The sequence below is a fragment of the Vanrija pseudolonga genome, chromosome 1 (assembly GCF_020906515.1).
Source record: "Vanrija pseudolonga chromosome 1, complete sequence".
Taxonomy (NCBI): Eukaryota; Fungi; Basidiomycota; class Tremellomycetes; order Trichosporonales; family Trichosporonaceae; genus Vanrija; species Vanrija pseudolonga.
This window is the reverse complement of record NC_085849.1, coordinates 4,539,760-4,560,003: the sequence shown is the minus strand read 5'-3', so window position 1 is coordinate 4,560,003 and position 20,244 is coordinate 4,539,760. Positions and strand designations below refer to the sequence as shown.

General features: G+C 61.6%; 6 protein-coding genes across 7 annotated transcripts; 4 read left to right on the top strand and 2 right to left on the bottom strand.

Annotated features, from left to right (window-relative positions):
* Positions 1-257: 257 nt before the first annotated feature.
* On the bottom strand, positions 258-3,151 carry LOC62_01G001697 (uncharacterized protein; the record flags this gene model as incomplete). 2 transcript variants are annotated; one of them, XM_062768194.1, is made up of 14 exons in its annotated part: positions 258-418; positions 456-773; positions 807-960; positions 997-1,163; positions 1,198-1,513; positions 1,548-1,690; positions 1,728-1,769; positions 1,805-1,858; positions 1,896-1,958; positions 1,994-2,064; positions 2,097-2,843; positions 2,876-3,012; positions 3,046-3,053; positions 3,091-3,151. In XM_062768194.1, the coding sequence occupies 14 exons, from the start codon at positions 3,149-3,151 to the stop codon at positions 258-260; spliced, it is 2,442 nt and encodes an 813-aa protein (XP_062624179.1). The 2 variants fall into 2 exon arrangements, with proteins under 2 accessions (XP_062624179.1, XP_062624178.1); XM_062768195.1 differs by having other exon boundaries at positions 456-960.
* A 719-nt stretch (positions 3,152-3,870) lies between these two features.
* LOC62_01G001696 (uncharacterized protein) lies at positions 3,871-5,252 on the top strand (the record flags this gene model as incomplete). The annotated part of the gene is made up of 5 exons (XM_062768193.1): positions 3,871-3,939; positions 3,987-4,523; positions 4,574-4,666; positions 4,704-4,879; positions 4,916-5,252. The coding sequence occupies exons 1-5, from the start codon at positions 3,907-3,909 to the stop codon at positions 5,250-5,252; spliced, it is 1,176 nt and encodes a 391-aa protein (XP_062624177.1). The 5' UTR covers positions 3,871-3,906.
* Positions 5,253-5,394: 142 nt separating this feature from the next.
* Positions 5,395-8,475, bottom strand: OPT2_2 (Oligopeptide transporter 2; the record flags this gene model as incomplete). Its single annotated transcript, XM_062768192.1, has 6 exons — positions 5,395-5,906; positions 5,952-6,254; positions 6,304-7,069; positions 7,153-7,251; positions 7,346-7,671; positions 7,710-8,475. The coding sequence occupies 6 exons, from the start codon at positions 8,473-8,475 to the stop codon at positions 5,395-5,397; spliced, it is 2,772 nt and encodes a 923-aa protein (XP_062624176.1).
* Positions 8,476-10,472: 1,997 nt separating this feature from the next.
* ams1_4 (Alpha-mannosidase) lies at positions 10,473-14,076 on the top strand (the record flags this gene model as incomplete). Its single annotated transcript, XM_062768191.1, has 5 exons — positions 10,473-10,640; positions 10,687-10,957; positions 11,005-11,064; positions 11,179-11,333; positions 11,371-14,076. 5 exons carry the CDS (start codon positions 10,473-10,475, stop codon positions 14,074-14,076), a joined length of 3,360 nt encoding a protein of 1,119 aa, XP_062624175.1.
* Positions 14,077-16,490: 2,414 nt separating this feature from the next.
* LOC62_01G001693 (uncharacterized protein) lies at positions 16,491-17,525 on the top strand (the record flags this gene model as incomplete). The annotated part of the gene is made up of 4 exons (XM_062768190.1): positions 16,491-17,044; positions 17,088-17,223; positions 17,312-17,375; positions 17,413-17,525. The coding sequence occupies 4 exons, from the start codon at positions 16,491-16,493 to the stop codon at positions 17,523-17,525; spliced, it is 867 nt and encodes a 288-aa protein (XP_062624174.1).
* Positions 17,526-18,318: 793 nt separating this feature from the next.
* Positions 18,319-19,516, top strand: LOC62_01G001692 (uncharacterized protein; the record flags this gene model as incomplete). Its single annotated transcript, XM_062768189.1, has 5 exons — positions 18,319-18,956; positions 19,017-19,096; positions 19,150-19,211; positions 19,260-19,303; positions 19,378-19,516. The coding sequence occupies 5 exons, from the start codon at positions 18,319-18,321 to the stop codon at positions 19,514-19,516; spliced, it is 963 nt and encodes a 320-aa protein (XP_062624173.1).
* Between the last annotated feature and the right edge of the window lie 728 nt (positions 19,517-20,244).

Sequence of the window (20,244 nt, the reverse complement as noted above, 5' to 3'; positions counted from 1 at the left end):
TGTGCACGTCAAGAGGTGAGAAGCACTTTGGTGTCAACCGGTGTTAGTCGGTGTCAGTCGAGGCCGTGAGACCTCACGACCATATCAGCATTGTGATCCCTCTATGGTGGTGCGGTGGTATCTGTGCTGGTTGACAGTCAGTCTGCAGCGAACTGGTATGAGCCCCGTTGACCCATGTTGCCCCAGGTGAACACAGGGTGTCTCTGCACCTCGCGCCACATCGGCCGACTTGAGTTCGACCAACACCGACTTGCATCTCACAAGGCATTCGAGTTGTATGTCACGGGCCAAAACCCAGCCGGCTGGGCAGGTTCGCCCCCTCCCGACACCGCACCCGTGTCATTCTGGCCGAACGACAGCAGAAGCTCGCTGTGGTCCACCATCTCGGACACATCGCTCGGCGGGAATCGCGACAGCTCTGCGCAGTCAGCTACAGTTCCAGGTCCAGCACTCACCAAGCGGGAGGAAAGGGAACGCGTTTCCAGGATCCAGCATGGGCTGATCGTTCGCTCCGACCCCTCCGACGATGCTCATCCAGTCCTCGGACGCGAAGATGTTGTCGGCGATACCAAAGTCAAAGTCCAGCCGGCTGGTGGTGGTCGATTCCGTAGAGTCGCACGTCTTGACGCTCTCGACGGGCTCAGGGAGGGGTGCGACTTCGAGACCGGGCGAGGGGTGGCGTGAGGGCAGGGCCGAAGCTGGGGGGAGCTGGCGCTTGCGTCTCGCTTCGACGACAACATGGTGCAGAAACTGGGAGAAGTAGAAATCGGGGACTGGTGTCAGCGAGTACCGGAAAGGGGACGTACATCGACCCAGCTGGTCAGCGAGCAACTCGACGTCCTTTGCGGCCTCGCGCAAGTTGATGGACTCGGGGATCAGTGAGGCCATGCGGATGAGGTACCGCGCGGCGTGGGCTAACCCGAGGCGAACGTTGCGGTTTCCGTGCCGGATCTTGGAGTTCTGGCAGGTCAGCTATGTTTTGGCCGCACAACCTACCTCTGCACCACGCGCTGCACGCGCCAGGAGCCGGGCCGACGCGCGCACAGCCGAGACGATCACCTCCCTCCGGCTGGCTGGCAGGAGGTCGATGTCGCGCTTACTCTTCACTTCGGACAGGAAAGCCACGCTGACCTGCATCATGGCATAGTTCTTGATCGTGATGACTGGGGTCAGTCGAGCACCACTACAAACACCTACGCTCAGTGACCAGGAAGTCGTCATCCGCCAGCCCCATCGACGAATAGTAGTCTAGCCAGTAGCGCTCCCACTCCTCCAGCTTCTTGAGCGCGGTCGACATGAGGTTGTCAAGGGGGCGGCCCTTTACGCCTTGCCTGAGAGCGCGGTTGATAGGCTGCCGAATGCTGAAGCTCTCGCACAATGTCACGCAGCGCGAGTCGTCACGGTTGGACAAGGGGTGCGAGAGGAACACCCTGCCAAGGCGCACAATCTCCTCAATGTCGACGAGGATCGGCCGGCCGTAGTTGAAGCACAGCTCGGTGTGCGTTTTGCATGTCTGGTGTCAGCGGCTGTCGGGTTGTGAGACTTACTGCCAGCCACAGGCGTGCACCAGCGACCAAGGGCCGCTCGCGTTCTAGCTCAGCGCCCGACTTGCCGCCACCCATGCCGCCCTGCACCAGGCGGGGGAGGCACAGGTGCAGGTCCATGTCAAGGGCGAGATTGAGAAGGTGGTCTGGTGGATGAGCGCAATCGCGTGGATCGTCACCTACTTCCTGGCCGCCACGCCGTATCGCCCCAGTTGGACAAGATGACTGCACAGTCAGCGTTGGACGGAGTGTGTACCTACCCATTGCCTGCACGCTCTCGATGTTGGCGACGGAGGAGAACAGGGTGTCACGAGCTGCCGAGTTAGCTTATGTCGAGTGCCACCAACTCACCTATCGACTCGGCATGGGCCACCAGCTTCTCCCTCAAGTCAGGACGTAACGACAGTGCCTGTTCTGCATGCTCAGCTAACGCCACTTGGAAGGCTTACCGCTCCCCGAGGCAGCAATTTGCCCCGCCATGAGAATAGTAGTGACGCAGAACGGAGAGCGGGATCGCAAGCTGGCATCAGCAATGCAACATGCAAGACTCACCTCTCCCACGTGTCCGTGACCGGGTCGAAAACGGGCAGGAAGGCATGAGCACCCTGGTAGTACAGGTCGAGCAAGTGCCGCCCCTGTTCCTCGGTACAGAAGCCGAGCTCGATTGGGTCGGAGACCGTCTCAGCGGACGGCTCGGCGCGGTCGAGGAAGTCTTGCAGGCGGCCACTGCCCCCGCTGGCGACGGGGCGGCCACCAAGGCTTGTGAGCAGACTCTGGCTCTGCTTGGTCGACGAGAGGCGCTGGCTTCCGCCCACGAGCGAGAGCGATCCGCGCCGCTTGCGCACAGGCGCCTCGACCTCGGAGTCGCTGTCGTTCCCCTCGTTACCACGCGCGCGGCGCCGCTTGGCGCGCTCACGCTCCCGCTCGTCACGGTATAGCAGCCCTTTGAACGGCGCACCGGTCGACGCTTCGAAGAGGTAGTCGTCTTCGTCGCGGCTGGTGCCGCTCCCGCTCCGGCTGTCCTCGGGGTCGCCGGCATGCTGGATTCCAACGCTGCCCCCAACAGGGTCCTCGGTCTCCTCGTGGTTGTCGCGGGTGGAGCCAAGATCCTCGTCCACCCGACTAGACTCGGCCGACAACACCCAATCGTCCAGCGTTGTCGGTGGCCTCACAGACGCAGGGGACGCCGAGCCAGTCGACTTGCCGACCTGGCTCTCGACAAAGCGGCGCATCATCCCCTCCATGCTGCGCACAACCTTCTCCACATTGTCCATGCGCTGCTCGATCTGGATCACTCGGCTAATGTCAGCCAGGCTCCAAAGGTCACCCACGCTTGATTTGTTTTGATCCTGTATGGCGAGGGGTATGACTCGAGCGTGAACTCGCACTTGGACCCCGTGGTCCTGCATCGGCGGCACGGCGGGTCGGCGCGATCCACGCACCGGATCTTCATGCGGCGACATGCGTCCTGCTGTCAGTTGGTTCTGTCGTCGGCACGTACACATGCGCCTGGGCAGTGTCAGTGGGGCCGTTGGAGTGGACGTACGGGAGAGGCCAGTTCCCGGACGGTGGTCGCTGCCTGCGCTCTGTGATTCCTCTGCGCTCATTGTGTGCAGCGTTCAGTGGGTGATGTTCTGGGATATGTGAAGGAGAAAATGAGCAAGGAGACCTTAATCAATGCCGGAGTCGCCGGAACTACAGGGCAGGGCTCGGATCAGTGGAGTTGTCCATATCGGCACGGTGATGGTCCTCCCTGCCTTCGTCCTTAGTCACCGTCGCCCGCTTTAAATCACCGTCGCTCCTATTCGCTTGAAGCGAAGAGGCTTCCGGTGGAGTTGTCTCGTGACCTCCGGGAGGCGCTGATGCATACATGGGATCTTGCATGGGCGCGGTGGGAGTGATCGTGACCGAGGAGGCGGAGTTGGAGGCGGTTGAGGGAGGGTTGAGGAGGGGGGGTTCATTTCAAATCATCGGCGCCAAAGTCGGCCCGAGGGGGTAGAGAGTGGAGCAAACCACGGGGGACCTCGTGACAAGTCTTGGCGCGGCATGGAGGCCGCTTGAATAGGACCGTGGTTGATCTTGTAAACAACATGAGCGGGCAAGTATCACAGTGTAGGGCAACCCGACATCCTTGGCGACTGCTGTTGTGGTCCTAACTCTTGTGAAGTCACCTCAGAGATTGTCATCCTCCAAGGTCGATGTTATGACCGGTGACCACCCTTGTGTGTCTCGGACTGACCATGTGACACAAATGCCCGCGTGGTGACACACACCAGCTTGACGACGATCGCGCTTGTGTATCTTGACGATCGATCCGTTCACACTTCTTGTCCATCACCTATCCATCCTTTGATCGCCAGCCATGACATCCAGAATGGAAGCTGAAGCGGATGCGGTGAGCTGCTTGGGATGCGGCACGACAGATGCATGCTAACGCGACAGCACCGCGAGCTGCTCCAATCCATCCAGGCGGTGGATTATGCGCCCCCAACACTGAAGCAAGTATCGCGGCAACTCGCCACCACCAAGAAAGAGCTGGAGTCCGAGCAGGCAAGACTGGGCGATCTGGTCTGGAGGACGTACGTGTCTGCATTTGCAACGCTGACAATCAGCAAGAAGGAGTTCAAGGAATGGCGTGACATTGAAGAGCGCGCACACAAGCGTCTCTGGGTCAAGATCAAGCACCCCAATACGCACAAGGAAAAGCTAGCTGGCATGGAGGACAAGGAGGAGCGCGAGTACATTGAGGCGCTGGGCAAGGAGCAGGCGTGCAAGTCGCGCATTGAGACCCTCACCTCGCAGCTCAATGAGCTCGAGATCCAGGTCAAGGACCTGGAGCCGTACGCTGCGGAACATGCCCACCTGCGTAAGCAGCTCGAGGACCTGTATGCGCGGGTGTTTGACGGCCCGACGCCCGCGTTCCCCGAAGAGGACGACGCCGAGGACGCGTACAAGGCTGCTTTGACAGACTACAACGAGGTATGTGGGCTTGGCGCGGACCGTGATCCTTTGGACTGACACACACGTAGTTGCAAGGGGCGATTGCGAATGAGGGGCGTGCGCTCCAGCTGCTCCTGGCTGCCCAGAAGGCAATGAACACTGCCATTGCCCACGCAAACACGGTGCGCCGGTGCCCTTCCCTACCCAGCTAACGCCCAGGCCGAGAACTACTCGACATACGATATGATGGGTGGCGGCACCTGGACCGACATGATGGAGCGATCCGAGCTCGCCAACGCGCAACGCGCAGTTGACCAGGCCAAGCTCCTAGTGGCACAAGCGCGCACACTGCAGCCGTCTCTGCAAAACCTTCCACAGCTGAACATGCCCCAGGGGTGAGTCTGCTGCAGTGTGCCGGCGGCTGACGGCAGCTCGATATGGTCCGATGTCGTCTTCGACAACTTCTTCTCCGACTATGCGTTCCACCAGAAGATCCAGGCCGCGGGCCGTCAGTTGCGAATGGTGCTCCAGGGACTGCAGGGCATGGTCGAGCAGTCCAAGCGGCATCTGGGAGGCCTGCAGAGTCTCGTGCCAACCAGCGCTGGCCGGCTCGAGGGGGCACGCGAGAGGCTCGAAGGCGTCAGGCGGAGCATCATGGAGCGCGCGGCGAGGGGCGAGCTCGGCTCTTACACCCGTCCTCCTGGGCCTCCGCCTGGCGGTGCCCCGCCGCCTGCCGGGGAGGAGCAGCTGCCGGCATACACGAGGTGAGAGGGTCGCGAGCTCATCTTGGACTAGCATCCCTCAGATTCATACCACCATCCTATACTACTACGATACCAGGACCGATGCCACGGCGTGCCTTACTACCTCCCCTAGCTTATCTCACTTGATTCGTTTGCTTTCGGAGCCACTACCAGTCCAAGGGGAACTCTGACGGGCTGAGGCCGAAGTAGCCCGACTCGGGGATGGGGAGCAGACTGGCGTTCTGGTTGTAGCTCTGGAAGTCGACGCCGGCCGTCGCCACAGTGTTGCCCCACCACTTGATGTTGACGTTGCGGACCGCAAAGTTGAACACGAGGGTCATGATGATGCCGCTCACCGCCACGCCAACGTCAAAGCCAGCCTCGAGAATGTAGTTGTACTTCTCCCACCAGGCCGAGTAACGGCGCTTGATGTAGTACATGAAGATGAAGGAGATGTAGAGGGCGTTGGTGGCGTACGACAGGTTGGAGCCGTTGGTCCAGTGGAGTGCGCCGCTCCAGAAGACGGGAGGGTCGAACCAGTGGAGCGTGGCGATGGGACGGTATAGAACCGTGTCAAGGACCTTGTGGAAGCTGGCGGGGACACGCTTCTGGATCCAGGCGGTGATCTGAGGGCCCCACTTCTGGGCAACGGCGACAGAGATGCCGACGACGGCGCCCACTGGTGAGTGTTAGAGTGGCTCACGTGCGGTGCAGAGCGACTCACTGAGGAACGTCCAAGGAAGAATGGGGTACAGCTTGAACATGTTCTTGACACCGAAGGCGCCGTACACGACAGCCGAGGCGTACGTGAGGACGGCGTTGGTGCAGACGAAGTGGGCCTTGTTGCCCCAGGTGCAGAGGGTACCGTCGTTGAACGACGTGACCATCCAGTTGAGGAGCGAGACGAAGATGAAGCAGTTGATCAGGACAGCAGTGAGCTGGGCACGGAAGACCGCACGAGGGGGCAGCTTGGCGTAGTGGGCGAGCTTGAGGTCGGAGACAAGGTTGTCCGCCTGGGTGTTGAAGGCTGGGGCGTCAGAATGTATGCTCCTGAGCAACCGCCACGCCCGACTCACTCTCGCCGAAAGCCGTGACAACGATCTGAGCAAGGGGGTTACCCGCCCACCAGACACCAGCAAGCAGCTGGAAGAGGACGTTGAAGCCCATACCGACGTTGGCCACGGCGCGCATGATAGTCGAGGGGATGAGGAACACGGCGCTCATGGCGATAACAATGAGGATCGACCACCAAGGAGTGTAGGTCGGGAAGGCGGCGACGGCAGCAACACCAAAGGCAAAGGACACGAGGAGGATGATCATGAACCACCACTCAGGAACCTCGGGGTACGACTTCATCATGCGTGTCTGCGCGTCGTCCTCCTGGCCCTCGTAGATGGAGCGGCTGCCACGCGACTTGATCGACCACCAGAGCTCCTGGAAGCCGCGGCGGAGCGAGTTCCAGTGACGGATAGAGTAGTAGAACAGGGTCATGGGGTACCATGCGAACCAGGCGCCCTGGCCGAACACGTTGGCACCGGAGAAGTAGGGCGGGCCATACTCCTTGTACTTTTCAACGTCGATCTTGCCCTGGTCGCCCATGACCTTGGTGACGTTGTACACCTTGCCGTTGTTCGCAAACGCCTCGGCACTGTTGATAGGGGTGTAGGCGCTCCAGACGTAGTTGTTGTAGTACATGCCGATGATAATCAGGCCGGAGAGAACACGGGCGATGTACTGCTGCGCCTGGGAGAAGAAGGGAGTGACCAGCGCGCCTGTGCCCGACACGTTCCAGTCAAACGTAGCCCACGGGTTGTAGCCCATGCCTCCGTAGAAGCCAGTAATCTGAAAGCGAAAGTGTTAGGGGGGAATTCGGATCCGAAGTGGGCAAGTCCGCCAAACATTTGCCACATTTGTGCCGCACTCACCATACCGAGGTTGAAGTTGTGCGGGGCAATCCAGGTCATCCAGTTGAACGATCTCAAGGCCGTAAACAATAGATTAGGAATCCAAAAGTAGCAGAACATCTTCAGGGGCGTGTAGAGCGTCAGCGCATAGCCTGGGGACGTGTGGGAGGGTCGGGAAGAGGCTGGGGGGTCGTGCAGGAGGGGTGACACTCACGAGGGCAAAAGCGATCAAAAAGAACTTGTATCGCGTAAGTCTCCATCCATGCACGACCTCTCCCTGCTTCTCCTTCTTCACAAGGACCCGGTTAAGGGCAAGGGTCGGGAGAACCTGTGGCCAGAGGGCGGAAGGAGGGTAAATCACGAAACGACGGAGGAGGCCGGCGAAACCGAAGCCAAAGCACTGGGTCGCGAGGGCAAGCAGGATTTCGTAACCATACGATACCCAGGTCTGGTTGAGGTACTGGGGCAGCAGCTGGACCAGATAAACATAGTATGTAGCGCCGGGGCCGTTGGCGACCGAGAACATGATGGTTGCGAGCACTGGGTGTTAGCGCCACATTTCGATTGCGGGGCCCCACTTTGCTCCTTGAAGGTCCATGGGCCGGGGTTGAGCGAGTGACGCTTTCCGCGGAAGGTGAAGCCCCAGTCGGGCAGGATACGGGCCATGATCTGGCCGGTGGGGGCGAGGATAAGCTGGAGGACGTTGGAGCCGATGCTGATGGACGGCTGGCGGGGCGAGAAGACTGCGGTGGTGAGTTGGTTTTCCGGGTCGCGTGCACACTCACAAGTGTTGAGCGACGTCGCGCCGCACATGAAGACCAGGCCGAGGAAGTATGCGCGGAGCGTCTCGCACGGGACGGTCGGGTCATCGAACGGGTCCGTGACGGAGCGGACCTCGGGGTACGGCGAGTGGTAGTAGATGGCTGCGGCCTCGGCGCGGACCTCGAGGCTCCAGTCGGCCTGGGAGAGCTCGGCCGCCTGCGGGCCGTCGACAAGCCTCTTAAGGTGCTCGAGGGTCGTGATGAGGAAGTTGGGATCGCCAGTGTGGTACTTGATGGTCGAGCGCAGAATCTCGACGGCGCGCTCGTCGGTCATCTCGATGACCTTCTCAAAGATAAAGTCAATGTCTTTTGCCGGCTCGGCGTCGCCGCCGTCGCCGCCAGAGCGGCCGTAGTACTCGAGCACTCGGGCACGCACATCCTCGAGCGAACTGTTGTGCGAGACTTTCTCGTTCTCAATGTGGTCGACACCCAGCTTCTCGTGGTCGCGCTCCTCGGCCGGCGTGTCAAAGCCGCCGCCGTGGTCTTCCACCACAATGTCGGTGTGGGCAGGGTAGCTTGCCATGGGTGGGTGGCTGGGGTCAGGAGGTGTCTTCGCCAAAGCTCACTTGTTGTTGGTGTCGCTGCTGTTGTTGCTATCGACTCTGAAGAAGTCAAGAGCCGTCCGCAGCCTGCCTTTTGTAGATCGTCAAACTCAACACCATGGGGCTCCCTCTCTCTTCCGAACCACGATAAATCGGAGCCCAGATCCAATGGGACCCCACAGCGATCCGCGTATGACCTGCCAGTTGCCAGAGGACAGTCAGCGGGGCAACTTTGAGCAAACGACAAGCCCACCTCCAAGTCCGTAGTCGTCCGCGACCGGACCGAGTCGTAGAGCATCGCAGCAGAGGATCAGGTCAGCATCTCGGTATCCTCGGTGCGTCTCGGCGTGGTCAGCCCTGAGATATTGTGCTTTATTATTGCGCGCGTATCCGGAGAGGCGGACCCCCAACCGCTCACATGTCGCAAGCTGGGATATGGCCAGGATATTGATTGTCCGAGCGAGGTACTCGCAGTTTTAGGAACACGGCGGGCGGGGGCGGCAGGCGGCGCCAGCCAGAAGCGCCATCAGCTGACTCGCCAGGATTGTGGGCATTCGGGGCGGCCGAGAGCGAGCCGGTCCTCGGAACGACGATGAAACTGCGTGCAAGCGCGCGTAGATGGGCCATGGACGGTGTTACCAGCCGGTCTTTGTGTCTTTCACCGCCCTTCACCGCGCAGCCCGCAGGCACCATCCGCCATTCCGCCACAGGGACCTGACGAAACGTACCTTGATTTTGGGTATTCTCGGCGTGTATTCGGCGCCGAGCTTTAGGAATTGTGCGTTGAGGAGTGCGTGGTATTGCCGTCTGTGCTGGCAGCGGAGGATAGTCGGCCGCGTTGTTGGGGGCAGCCACAGCGGGCAGCAGTGTATTGATGCGGCCACGAGCGAGCATGTGACGGCCTATGGACTGTCGCCTGATCGAACATATGTCAGTTGAGCTGACACCGCCTGGCTTGCGGAGGTCTTTCGTCCGGGGTCGTTCCAATCGCAGTGCTCGCAGCTCGCTCGCTGCGCAGCTACTCCGGAACTGGGCACATGCTCTCGCTTGGGGCCGATGGCGAGTGCTGCGCCGCTTGGGGCCGATGGCGGATACTCCGTCGACGGCAAATACTGACAACCCCGAGGTCCCTTTTCGAATGTGCGCTGCAGGGCTCAACACTCGTGAGTGGGGGTGCGTGGGGGACCGGTGTTATCTGGCGGGGCAGCCACGGAGGGGTCCCCTCCGGCCCCGCCACCGCCAGTGCAGGGGCTCATTCAGCCTTACACCACCATCCAGGTCTGCCTGACGCAACAGTCACCATGGCTGACAGCTCCTCGCGGGCCTCGCACTCTAGCAACGTGGGCCGCTGGCGGACTGCACCAACTAATCACGGCTCGCTCTCGTCCGCCTCGAATCGAAGACACGACACGGTTCTTGTCGGAACCCTGCGGTTTAAGCTGCGCGGAAGGCCGCCGACCGTCATAACCGGTCCCATTGTACGCCGTAGCGGGGACACCGAAGCTCCGCTTCTCGCTCGCCAACATCGCTGTCTACCTCCTCCCGCCCACTGCGCGTCATGCAGCGGCGCACTGCCTAGTCATCGGTCATGACCAAGGGACAGGAGCAGAGGATGGCCGGGCGCGTCGGACCGACTTTACTAAACCTAAGGCCTGACTAGCGCGGCGCGTGTCCATGGCACCGCGTGGTAGACTCCTCTCCTCATCTGCCTTGCCCTCGGCCCAGGTCATTTTGTTTTTCCAACACACCACCACGGCCACCACAGCGCCGCGTTCACCGAGGCATGCACACCACCAAAGACTCGGAGCCCTGTGCCCCGAGAGCCTCGTGACACCGGGCCGACCGTGCAATAGGGTTGCATGGATGCGTCGACTGGGGATGCGGGGCCTCCACCGAGCCTCCTTCGATATATGCTCGACGCTGCTGGTGGGTGAGGGGCCATCCCCGTATTCCCCCTCCTGTACCCCCAGCATCCATCATGGCGACGAACGGGCACACGAACGGGCACGCGAACGGCAACGGCGTCGCGAACGGCGCCGGCAAGCGCAAGTACACGGCGGAAAACTACCCCACGCTATCCTTTGACGCCCGCTACAAGGGCCTTTCTGGACCCCGGGACAAGCGCATCCGCGAGGGCGGCTTGATCGTGAGTGTTGAGGATGTGAGCACTGAGCGCCGTCTGACAACCGCAGGGCGGCTACTACAAAAACTACAACCTCTCGCCGCTGCTCGAAGCCGGACGTTGGGACTCGGCGCCCCAGGTCGACATCAGCGTCTGGACGGTGCCCCACAGCGGCAACCCCACGCTGAGCGCGGCCCAGAAGCCCACTCTGGCCGAGGCAAAGAAGCAGACCTACAAGCCCGTCAAAAAGGGAGACGGCTTCGGCCCAAACTGGTCAAACCACTGGTTCCGCGTCGTCATCACCATCCCTGACGAGCACAAGGATGCCGAGCGCGTCGTGTGTGGGTGGCGAGCAGGTAGCCCAAACGGGCCATGCTGACAAACCTAGTCGAGTTCGACCTCGAGGGCGAGGCCATGGTGTTCGACCTCGACGGCAACCCTTATCAAGGTGAGTGCCAAGATGCCGAGGGGCGAAGGGTGCGAGCGGGCACCAACCGCACCGATTGCACTCGCCCCCCGATATCTCGGATCACCCCCACCCCACAGATCACTCACGCTCCAGGTCTCACCGGCGGCACTGGCCTTGATCGCCGAGTCGACTTTATCATCCCTGAGAAGGACCGCAAGGCGGGCAAGGGCGAGTACTACATCGAGGCGAGCTGCAACGGCATGTTCGGCGTCAACGACAACCTCTGGTCTCCCGAGTTTGGTGGAACCGTGAGTGGGCCCGTGCTTTCAGTCCTAACGGCCCCAGCCCCGCAAGAGGTCGTGGGAGCTCAAGTCGGCCGACCTCGTCGTGCCCAACATGGAGGCCGTCCGCCTGTTCTGGGACTATGACTACCTCGTCCAGCTCGGCGAGGGCCTGAGCCCCGAGTCGCCTCTGGCCCAGGTGGCCAACCACACGGCCAACGAGATGCTCAACACCTTCCGCCGGGGCGACCTGGCCAGCTGCGCCGCCGCGCGCAAGAAGGCCGAGCGCGTCCTCGGTGCCAACTGGGAGGAGAAGGTCGCGGCCGAGGGCTCTACGACCGAGGGCACACTGTGGGCCATTGGCCACTGCCACATCGACACAGCGTGGCTCTGGCCCTACTCGGTCACCCAGCAGAAGGCCGGCCGTTCGTGGTCGGCCCAGTGCGACCTCATCGACCGATACCCCGAGTACGTCTTCTCGGCCACCCAGCCCCAGCAGTTCAAGTGGGTCGAGCAGCTGTACCCCGACCTCTGGAAGCGCATCCAGTCCAAGGTCGAGCAGGGCCGCTTCCAGCCCCTCGGCGCGACCTGGGTCGAGATGGACACCAACCTGCCCTCTGGCGAGGCCATTGCCCGCCAGTTCCTCTACGGCCAGCGCTACTTCCAGGCCAAGTTTGGCGCACGCTCCAAGACGTTCGTCCTGCCCGACACGTTCGGCTACAGCTCGCAGCTTCCCCAGATCTCGCGTCTCTCTGGCGCGCCAAACTTCTTCACCCAGAAGCTGTCGTGGAACGACACCAACAACTTCCCCCACTCGACCTTCAACTGGAGCGGCATCGACGGCTCGCAGGTGCTCACCCACATGACGCCTGTCGACACGTACTGCTCGCAGGCCAAGGTCGAGGAGCTGCGCAAGGGCCTGGTCAAGCACAAGAACGCGGCCGTCACGCAGCAGTCGCTCCTGCTCTTCGGTAACGGAGACGGCGGCGGTGGCCCGACCGAGAAGATGCTCGAGAACCTCCGCCGCACGCGCGCCGTCAACGGCACCAACGCGGCCGCCGGTGAGCTCCCGCGCATCAAGAACGGCGGCAGCTTTGACGAGTTCTACGACGCCGTGCGCGCCGAGACGGCCAACGGCGCCACCCTGCCCAGTTGGCACGGCGAGCTGTACCTCGAGATCCACCGCGCGACGTACACCACCGGTGCCGACGTCAAGAAGGGCAACCGCAAGGCCGAGAACCGCATGCGCGAGGCCGAGTACGCCGCTACCATGGCGAGCATCTACGCCCCCGGATACACGTACCCCAAGGAGCGTATCGACGCCGCGTGGGAGGACCTCCTGCTGTCGCAGTTCCACGACGTGCTCCCCGGCTCCTCGATCCACGAGGTGTATGTCGACACGCAGGAGATCTACGCCAAGCATGAGCACGACGTCAACGAGATCATCAACGAGGCGTACACTGCGCTGTACGCCGGCAGCGTCAAGGCCGGTACCAAGGGCGGCGACGTCGTCGGCCTCAACACCACGCCTGGCTACCCCCGTGCCGAGGTCGTCCAGGTTCCCGCTGGCACTCCTCACGCCCAGTCCTCCGCGGACGGCAAGTCGGCCTTTGCTCTCCTCACCACCGAGGGCAGCGACATCGCCGCGCCCGCCACCACCGAGGCCAAGGCCACGGCCACCCAGACCGGCCCCAACACGTTCGAGCTCGCCAACTCGAACCTCAAGGTGACCGTCGCCGACGGCCGCATCACCTCCATTGTCGACGTCAAGCTCAAGAAGGAGCTTATCGACCAGAGCTCGTCCGCCGGCTTCGTCATCTACGAGGACCAGCCCAACTGGTGGGATGCTTGGGATGTCGACGAGTTCCACCTCGACAAGGCGACGCACCTGTCCTTTGACAAGGTGACCATCACCGAGGCTGGTCCTCTTCGTGCGACCCTCCGCGCCGACCTCAAGTACGGCGACTCGACGTTCGCCTTCGACCTGTCCCTCGATGCCCTCGCTGCGTCGGACGCGCCCAACGCCCGCTCGCTCCTCCGCGTCGACGCCCAGGCCGACTGGCACACGGTGCACGAGTTCCTCAAGTTTGAGCTCCCGCTCACTATCCACTCGCTCGCCGCCACCTACGACACCCAGTTCGGTGTGCTCCAGCGCAACACCCACCGCAACACCTCCTGGGATGCCGCGCAGTTCGAGGTCTGTGGCCACAAGTACGCCGACGTCTCCGAGTGGGGCTACGGTGTCGCGCTCATCAACGAGTCCCGGTACGGCTACGCTGCGCGCGGCAACCTCATCACGCTCTCCCTCCTCCGCGGGCCCGTCATGCCCGACCCCGTGATGGACATGGGCGAGCACACCTTCAGCTTCGCCATCTACCCCCACGTCGGGTCGTTTGGCGAGAGCGACGTGCCAGCCGTGGCGACGGCCTTCAACCTGCCCCTTACCCTCCGCCAGGGCGTCAAGGCCGGCGAGTTCAACGGCACCCCGTTCACGGTCTCGGGCGCACGCAACGTCACCCTTGAGGCTATCAAGCGTGGAGAGGACGACACCGAGGCCAACAAGAGCGTCATTATCCGCCTGTTTGAGCAGTTTGGCGGCGCCGCCAACGCCACGCTCAACATCGCCAACCTCGACTTCAAGCGTGCCGAGGTCGTCAACATCCTCGAGGACCACATCGAGGAGCTTGAGATTACCCGCGATGGTGCTGGCGCAAGTGTTGAGCTGCCCTTCCGCGGTTTCGAGATCAAGACGGTTCGTCTGACTCTGTAAATAGAGAAGCCAAGTGTAGTAGATATGGATTTTGAGTTTGTGCCCGATTTCCTTGAGCACGAGCGGCTTGCATCACGACTACTGACGTTATGATACTGCGTAGAGATAGTCAGAGCACCATGCTAGAATTGTTCTGGCTTGTTCAAGGTGTAGAAGAAGTGTACCGTGCTCCCGGCCCTCGAGAGCTTCAGCCAAAAACGGCAGTCAGGCTGACTGCAGATGATCGCCTGGCCGCCAGTGACGGCCCCCGACATCGAACACCGGTGGCCTGGCCTCGATCGCAAACCCAAAAGCACCGATAAATCGCCCCAGACTGCCCGTCTCGGTCCGAGTGCACCGAAGACGCCGAGGTGATCGTGCGTGGCGGAGTCACGAGCCCTCGGTCAGCAGGTGCCCCCTCGGTGGCTGACTCCAACCAGACCCTCTAAGCCTCCTCACACAAACCGCATGTGTGCCTGTCTCACTCCCGTCGCCTCTACCCAGCACCAGCCTTACCCTAATCCCCGATGCCCTGCCGTTCACGGTCTCCAGAGCCTAAGATCGACGATATCGGACGCCGTAAGATCGGGGGGGCGGCTCGGAAGACCGCCACGGAAGACTGTGAGCGCGATAGTGCTGGAACGATGTCGTCCGGCTGGAGGAGAGACCTCCGGCGGCGTGGTCTCGTCCGTCCGGGAAGAAGGTGTCCGGATTGGAAAGCGGCAAGCCGGTGTTGTTGCTTGGCGTGGAAAGCTGTGGACCGAGTTGGAGCGATTTACCGGGGAGGAAGGGAGGAGGAGGACCGGTGTTTAACGCCTATGAATACCGCTCGTCGTCCTCTCTTCTTTCGGTACGCCCCACATAAGCGTCGCCGCCTTAAATCAAAGTAATCCGTAGCGTTGTGATTCGTAGTCTGTTGCGAAGAAAGAGGAAGGGGACAAAGATGTGGTTGAAGTGGTGGTCAGAAGTGCCACACTCGCAGTTTGGGTCAGTCCAGTGTTGGCTCAGGCCTGGGTGGTGTTCACCAGATCCAATACAGTGCATCCCACTCAGTGCATCCCACTACACAGTGATGGTGGTCACCACAACTGCAGCAGTTTCAGTAGTGCTGCGAACTGAATCACGTCCAGATGTAGGTGGCTGCGGCCACCCGGCGCGGAGGTCGGCCATTGTCGGTGCCTCGTTATTGTCGGTTACGGCCGGTAAGGCCTAACGCCGTGTCACCCAACTGTGCAAGTCCTTCATGCCGTGCTTCGGCAATTCGAACCTGCTCCGTATCCCCTTAGGTGTATGAGTCCCAGAAGCTCACCTTGTGCTTGAGCTGTCGGCATGCGGCGCTCCTAACTCCCCACGTGTATGTTCGCGCACACTCGACGTACGTGTTCTGCTCCCGGCTGTCCGTGCTGGCGCGACTCCGAGTCAGCCCTGTGCTTGTGGTTGCCTCGCGGCCGTGACCACCGAGGTGATGAAACGACCGCAACCAGGTGTCCGTGTGCCTTCTCCTACATGGCCGGACTCAGGCTCGCCAGTTTGGGTTACAGACCACATCACCTGGACGGCATCTGGGACAACGAGCACCATCGGACGCGACCGTCGTCAAGGCACGCAACTTTGGTACCCCGCGCGTCTCGCGTCCAGTTTGCACTCACAAAAGTCGACTAACTCCACCTGCGGATTGCTTTCGGGCAACTCAGTGGGGACACGAAGCTGACAAGGGCATCCCCGTGGACTGAAACGGGTGCATCACGTCAAACGCACACCCTCCTGCTCGCGACTCGAGCACCGTCCGGGAGCCGGGGCTCTCTCCGTCGCTGTGGAACGCACTAAGCTGAACCTACCACGCCTGAAACGCGCACCTCGACCGTACGACTCCTCCAGCTCCTCGTCGTCCATGTCAACCGCCTCAAGTGTGAGAGTTCGCACTGGCTAGGCAAACAACTCCAGGGGCAGAACCCCGACCGGATGTCGGTGACAACTCGTCGTCCGGGTCCCGGGCACACGACGCGTTCCCCCCTGACCCAAACTCAACGAAACGCGTTCACGGTCTCGGCGGCAGTCACGTCGACGTCATGTCCTCGTTGCCCCAACCCAGCTTGGCCATGCAGTACGCCGCATTGTTGTGACAACACCGAAGGTCGCCAAGCAACCTGCGCCCGAAAATAGCCATGCTCGAGCTGTCGAGACTGTTCAGTGCGGATGGATAGCGTGCTGCCTGTGTCTTCGACGGCCTGACCTTGGGCGCGCGCTGCCCAGGAATGGAATCGCGTTCACCAGCAGCAAACACTGGCGATGCAAGGTATAAAACCATGGGCGCCATCTCCGGCTGCTCGACCACCTCGCTATCCTGTCCCATACTGAAGAACCCGGTGTTCTTCTCCCCCGCCCGTCCCTTGACCACTTGTACCCAGACCTGGCGTCTCCACACTCGTTTAGCAATGAAGCTCGCTCCCGTTATCCTCCTCGCCCTCGTCTCGGCCGTCACGGCCGCCCCCGCCCCTGCCAAGTGCAGGCCGAAGCAGCACCCCGTGGGGGCTGGTGGCGGCGGTGCCCAACCTTCAGGCGCAGGCACCGACAAGTCTGGGCCGACTGGTTCGAGCCCTAGCAACAGCACCGACACGACGACCGCCAACGTGGTCGCCAACAACCCGACTGGTGGCGCGTACCCCCCGCCGCCTGTCGTCAACCAGACGTTCTTCACCGACCCCAAGGTCACGCCCGCGCTGCCCCCCATCATTGGGCACCACCCGAACGTGACGGGCATTGTGGCCCCGCCCGGCTCGGTCGGAGTCAACCCCTCCGGTGGCATCCCGGCGGACGACCCGCTCGCCAAGCTCATGATTGAGCGCATCAACCAGTGGCGCTCGATCTACCAGGCCCCGCCGATGCACTGGAACCAGACCGTGTCTGGCTACGCGGTCGAGTATGCAAAGCGGTGCGAGTTCAAGCACTTCCTTGGCGACGGCAAGATCTTCCTCAATGGCGAAGTGCTGTAAGTAGCCACGGACACCGGTGAACTGTGCTGACCTGACCAGGATCGGGGGAGGTGACATCAAGGATGCTGACCTGTCGTGGGGCGTCAAGCGCTGGGTCGACGCCTGGATGACAGAGGGCGGTACGGGTCCACAACAGCAGGGGAGGCACGAGACGCCGCTGACAGTCAACAGAGAAGTGGGACTACACGACCCAGAAGGGCGATGGCACCGGCCACTGGGAGATTGTACGTCCAACACAAGGAGCAGCTAGGTACTAACCCCAGCTCACCGACCCTCTCCCCAAGATCGAGGTCGGCTGCGGCTGGCAGGAATGCGGCAAGATCTACTGTGGGTCGCTTAAGCTGTTCCCTCGCTCACACGCCAGGCGACACCTGGCGCTACGGCTGGCCCGACGAGCACTACCCGCAGTACACGGTGCGCGTGCCGCCCCAGATCGAGGTCCCCTGGAAGGAGTACGAGGACCCCCTCGCCAGCTAAGCTGCCTCCTCGTCTCCCTACTACCTTCGTCGCCTCGTGCTGGTCACGGTGGCCTGTTTTACGTTTCACCGAATGCCATTCATGACGTGTTGGCAAGGCAAGATGGTCGGGGCGATCTGCGGTCGGTCAATACCCACTGAACGAACCCTGCGCCCTAGAACGGGGTATAGGGCCGTTGCCTCGACGACAGGAGTCGTGGCAGTAAACACCCAGCTGGCCTTGGGCACTCGCACCCCAGAAGCACCACCGGCCCAACAAGCTCACAAGACTCACCCTCTGCTCGAGTTCACCCCGGTCCGTGGCCCAGGTCCAAAACAGTGGACCACGACTCCACTGCCCAACCTACTCGTCGCCGTAGTCAAGGTACCATCCGTGTCAGCGCGTCGTCGCGTTCTACCCTGACCCGAACTTGACCCCGTCTGAATGCCAAGACATCATCGCCTGTCTGTGCTTTGGCGCGTACGAGGTGGACACTTGCTCATGGCCTTCGGGGATGCACTTGGGACACGGAGGTCAAGGTCCGGGACTCGGCCCACTGGTAACGGCATGTGTTCTCGTCGCGTCCAAGTCACCGCCGGTCGTGCCGTGACGCACCTCTGATCGCATGCGGATGTGGTGTTGCCTACCTTGAAGACTTTTGGTCGTCAAGCAAACAATGTGGAGCTGAAGTCCGCGGTATAAAGAGTCGCTTGAGCGTCTGGATCAGTTCATTCACCCACTTTTGCCCTCTTGAAGAACCTGGTGTTCTCTGCCCTTCGCTTCCCCTAGACTTGGCGTCTCCCACACTCGTTCAATGAAGTTCTCCCCTCTCATCCTCGTCGCGCTCGTCTCGGCCGCCAGCGCTGCCCCGGCCGCCCGCGACGGCCCGGCCAAATGCAGGCCGAAGCCCGGCAAGGAGGTATCTGCCTCGCCGTCCGCCTCGCCCTCGGCCGCCCCGACTGGCTCGGAGGGCGGTGAGGGCGCAAGGCCAGTGGAGGTTTCGAGCTCTGCTTCGTCGTCCAGTGCTGCAGCCCCGACTGCTGTCTCAGCGGCCCCGACTGCCGAGTCCGCAGCTCCGAGCCCCTCTGCTGCCCCCACAGTGGCTGCCAACTCCACGTCCCCGACCGACTGCAACATCCCTGAGGTGGCCAACCAGTCGTACTTCCTCGACCTCAACGTCGTTGTGCAGATGCCACCCTCGCGCGGGCCGGACCCGAAGGCCACGACGTCCATTGTCCCTCCCGGTAGTGTGGGGATCAACCCTGCTGGCGGCATCCCCGCCGACGATCCGGTCGCAAAGGTCATCCTCGAGCGCATCAACCAGTTCCGGTCGATTTACAAGGCGCCGCCGATGGCTTGGAACGAGACAATCTCGGGCTATGCCGTCGGGTTCGGCAAGAGGTGCATCTATGAGCACTTCATGAAAGGAGACGGTCTCAACGGCGAAGTTCTGTAAGCCGACGTGCCTGTGCAGAACAGGACTAGACCGGGGCAGGGCTCATTCTTCCCCAGACTCGACTTTGGCCCGCTCACCGAGCGCGACCTGGCGTATGAGGCGAAGCGCTGGATCGACGCGTGGATGATTGAAGGCAGTACGTACATAGTCGCACTGCTGTGCCAGAGCGGGGAGGCTGACGAATGGCAGAGCAGTGGGACTATAACAACCAAAAGACCGTCGCAGGACAGACCACTAGCCACTGGGAAGTTGTGAGCAGGTCATAAATTTCTGGAGGCAATCATCGCTAACACGTCCAGCTCACCGACCCGTTCGCCACCCAGGTCGGCTGCGGCTGGCAGGAGTGCGGAAAGGTTTACTGTGGGTATCCCGTCGTTCGTCGGCGGCAATGCTGACCTGTACAGGCGACACCAGCAGAACCATGGCAGGCCTCCTAGCAAAGGATCCCCCCGACAGCCATGGGGATCGCGTCCGGCCGCAGACGTGCGAAAAGATCCCTTGGGCGTGGTACATTGATCCCGACCAGCCTGACAAGACTTACCCCGATACTTGGTGATGGTCTCGCTGTCGTCGAGTCGTACTTGCCAAGTTTCTTCGCTCTCCGCGCTGGTCGCGGGGTGTTACTGCCTTCAATTTTAGCCAATGCAAATTCACGATGCTTGGGAGACACCTGGAGGGGGGTGAATGATGATGTGTTGGGTAACACATTTGGAAGCCCGTCTGCGGGGGCGAAATCGTCGTTGTACGTGACAAGTTTTACCACGGAACTGCGCCGCGCGTACTTGTCAAGCTTTGGCCTTGACGTGGGGCATGCGTGACAAATGTAACCCTCGAGGCGCGGGGGTCAATCTGGCATGAGGTTATTGTCCAGTACCACGAACCCGCTTAGGCCAGTGTGTCGGTGCTCCGCAGCAGTTAGTCTCAACAACGGAGGCCTTTCTGCCACATCCACCGTGGAAGCGATAGGGAGGGATGTGGACGCACTAGCGGAAGATCACGGAGCCGGCGTCTGCAGCCGACGGGTGATGCCTCACTCCACATGGATAATGCAGCCAGGAGAACGTGTGCGGAGCGTACCGCCACGTGAGGCGGAGAGAGCCTAGCATGCCACTGCGGGTGGTCGAGCCCGAGGGGTGGAGGGTAAGCGACTACAGCGAGACGATGGCCCGGATGTGGCGGAAAGACCCGCCGACTGCGAGTGGCAGTACTGCGGCGATGGGCGGATGTCACCGGCTGGGCAGCGAAAACACGCAGCAAGCTCCACTCTACGAGCAGCTTTGCATT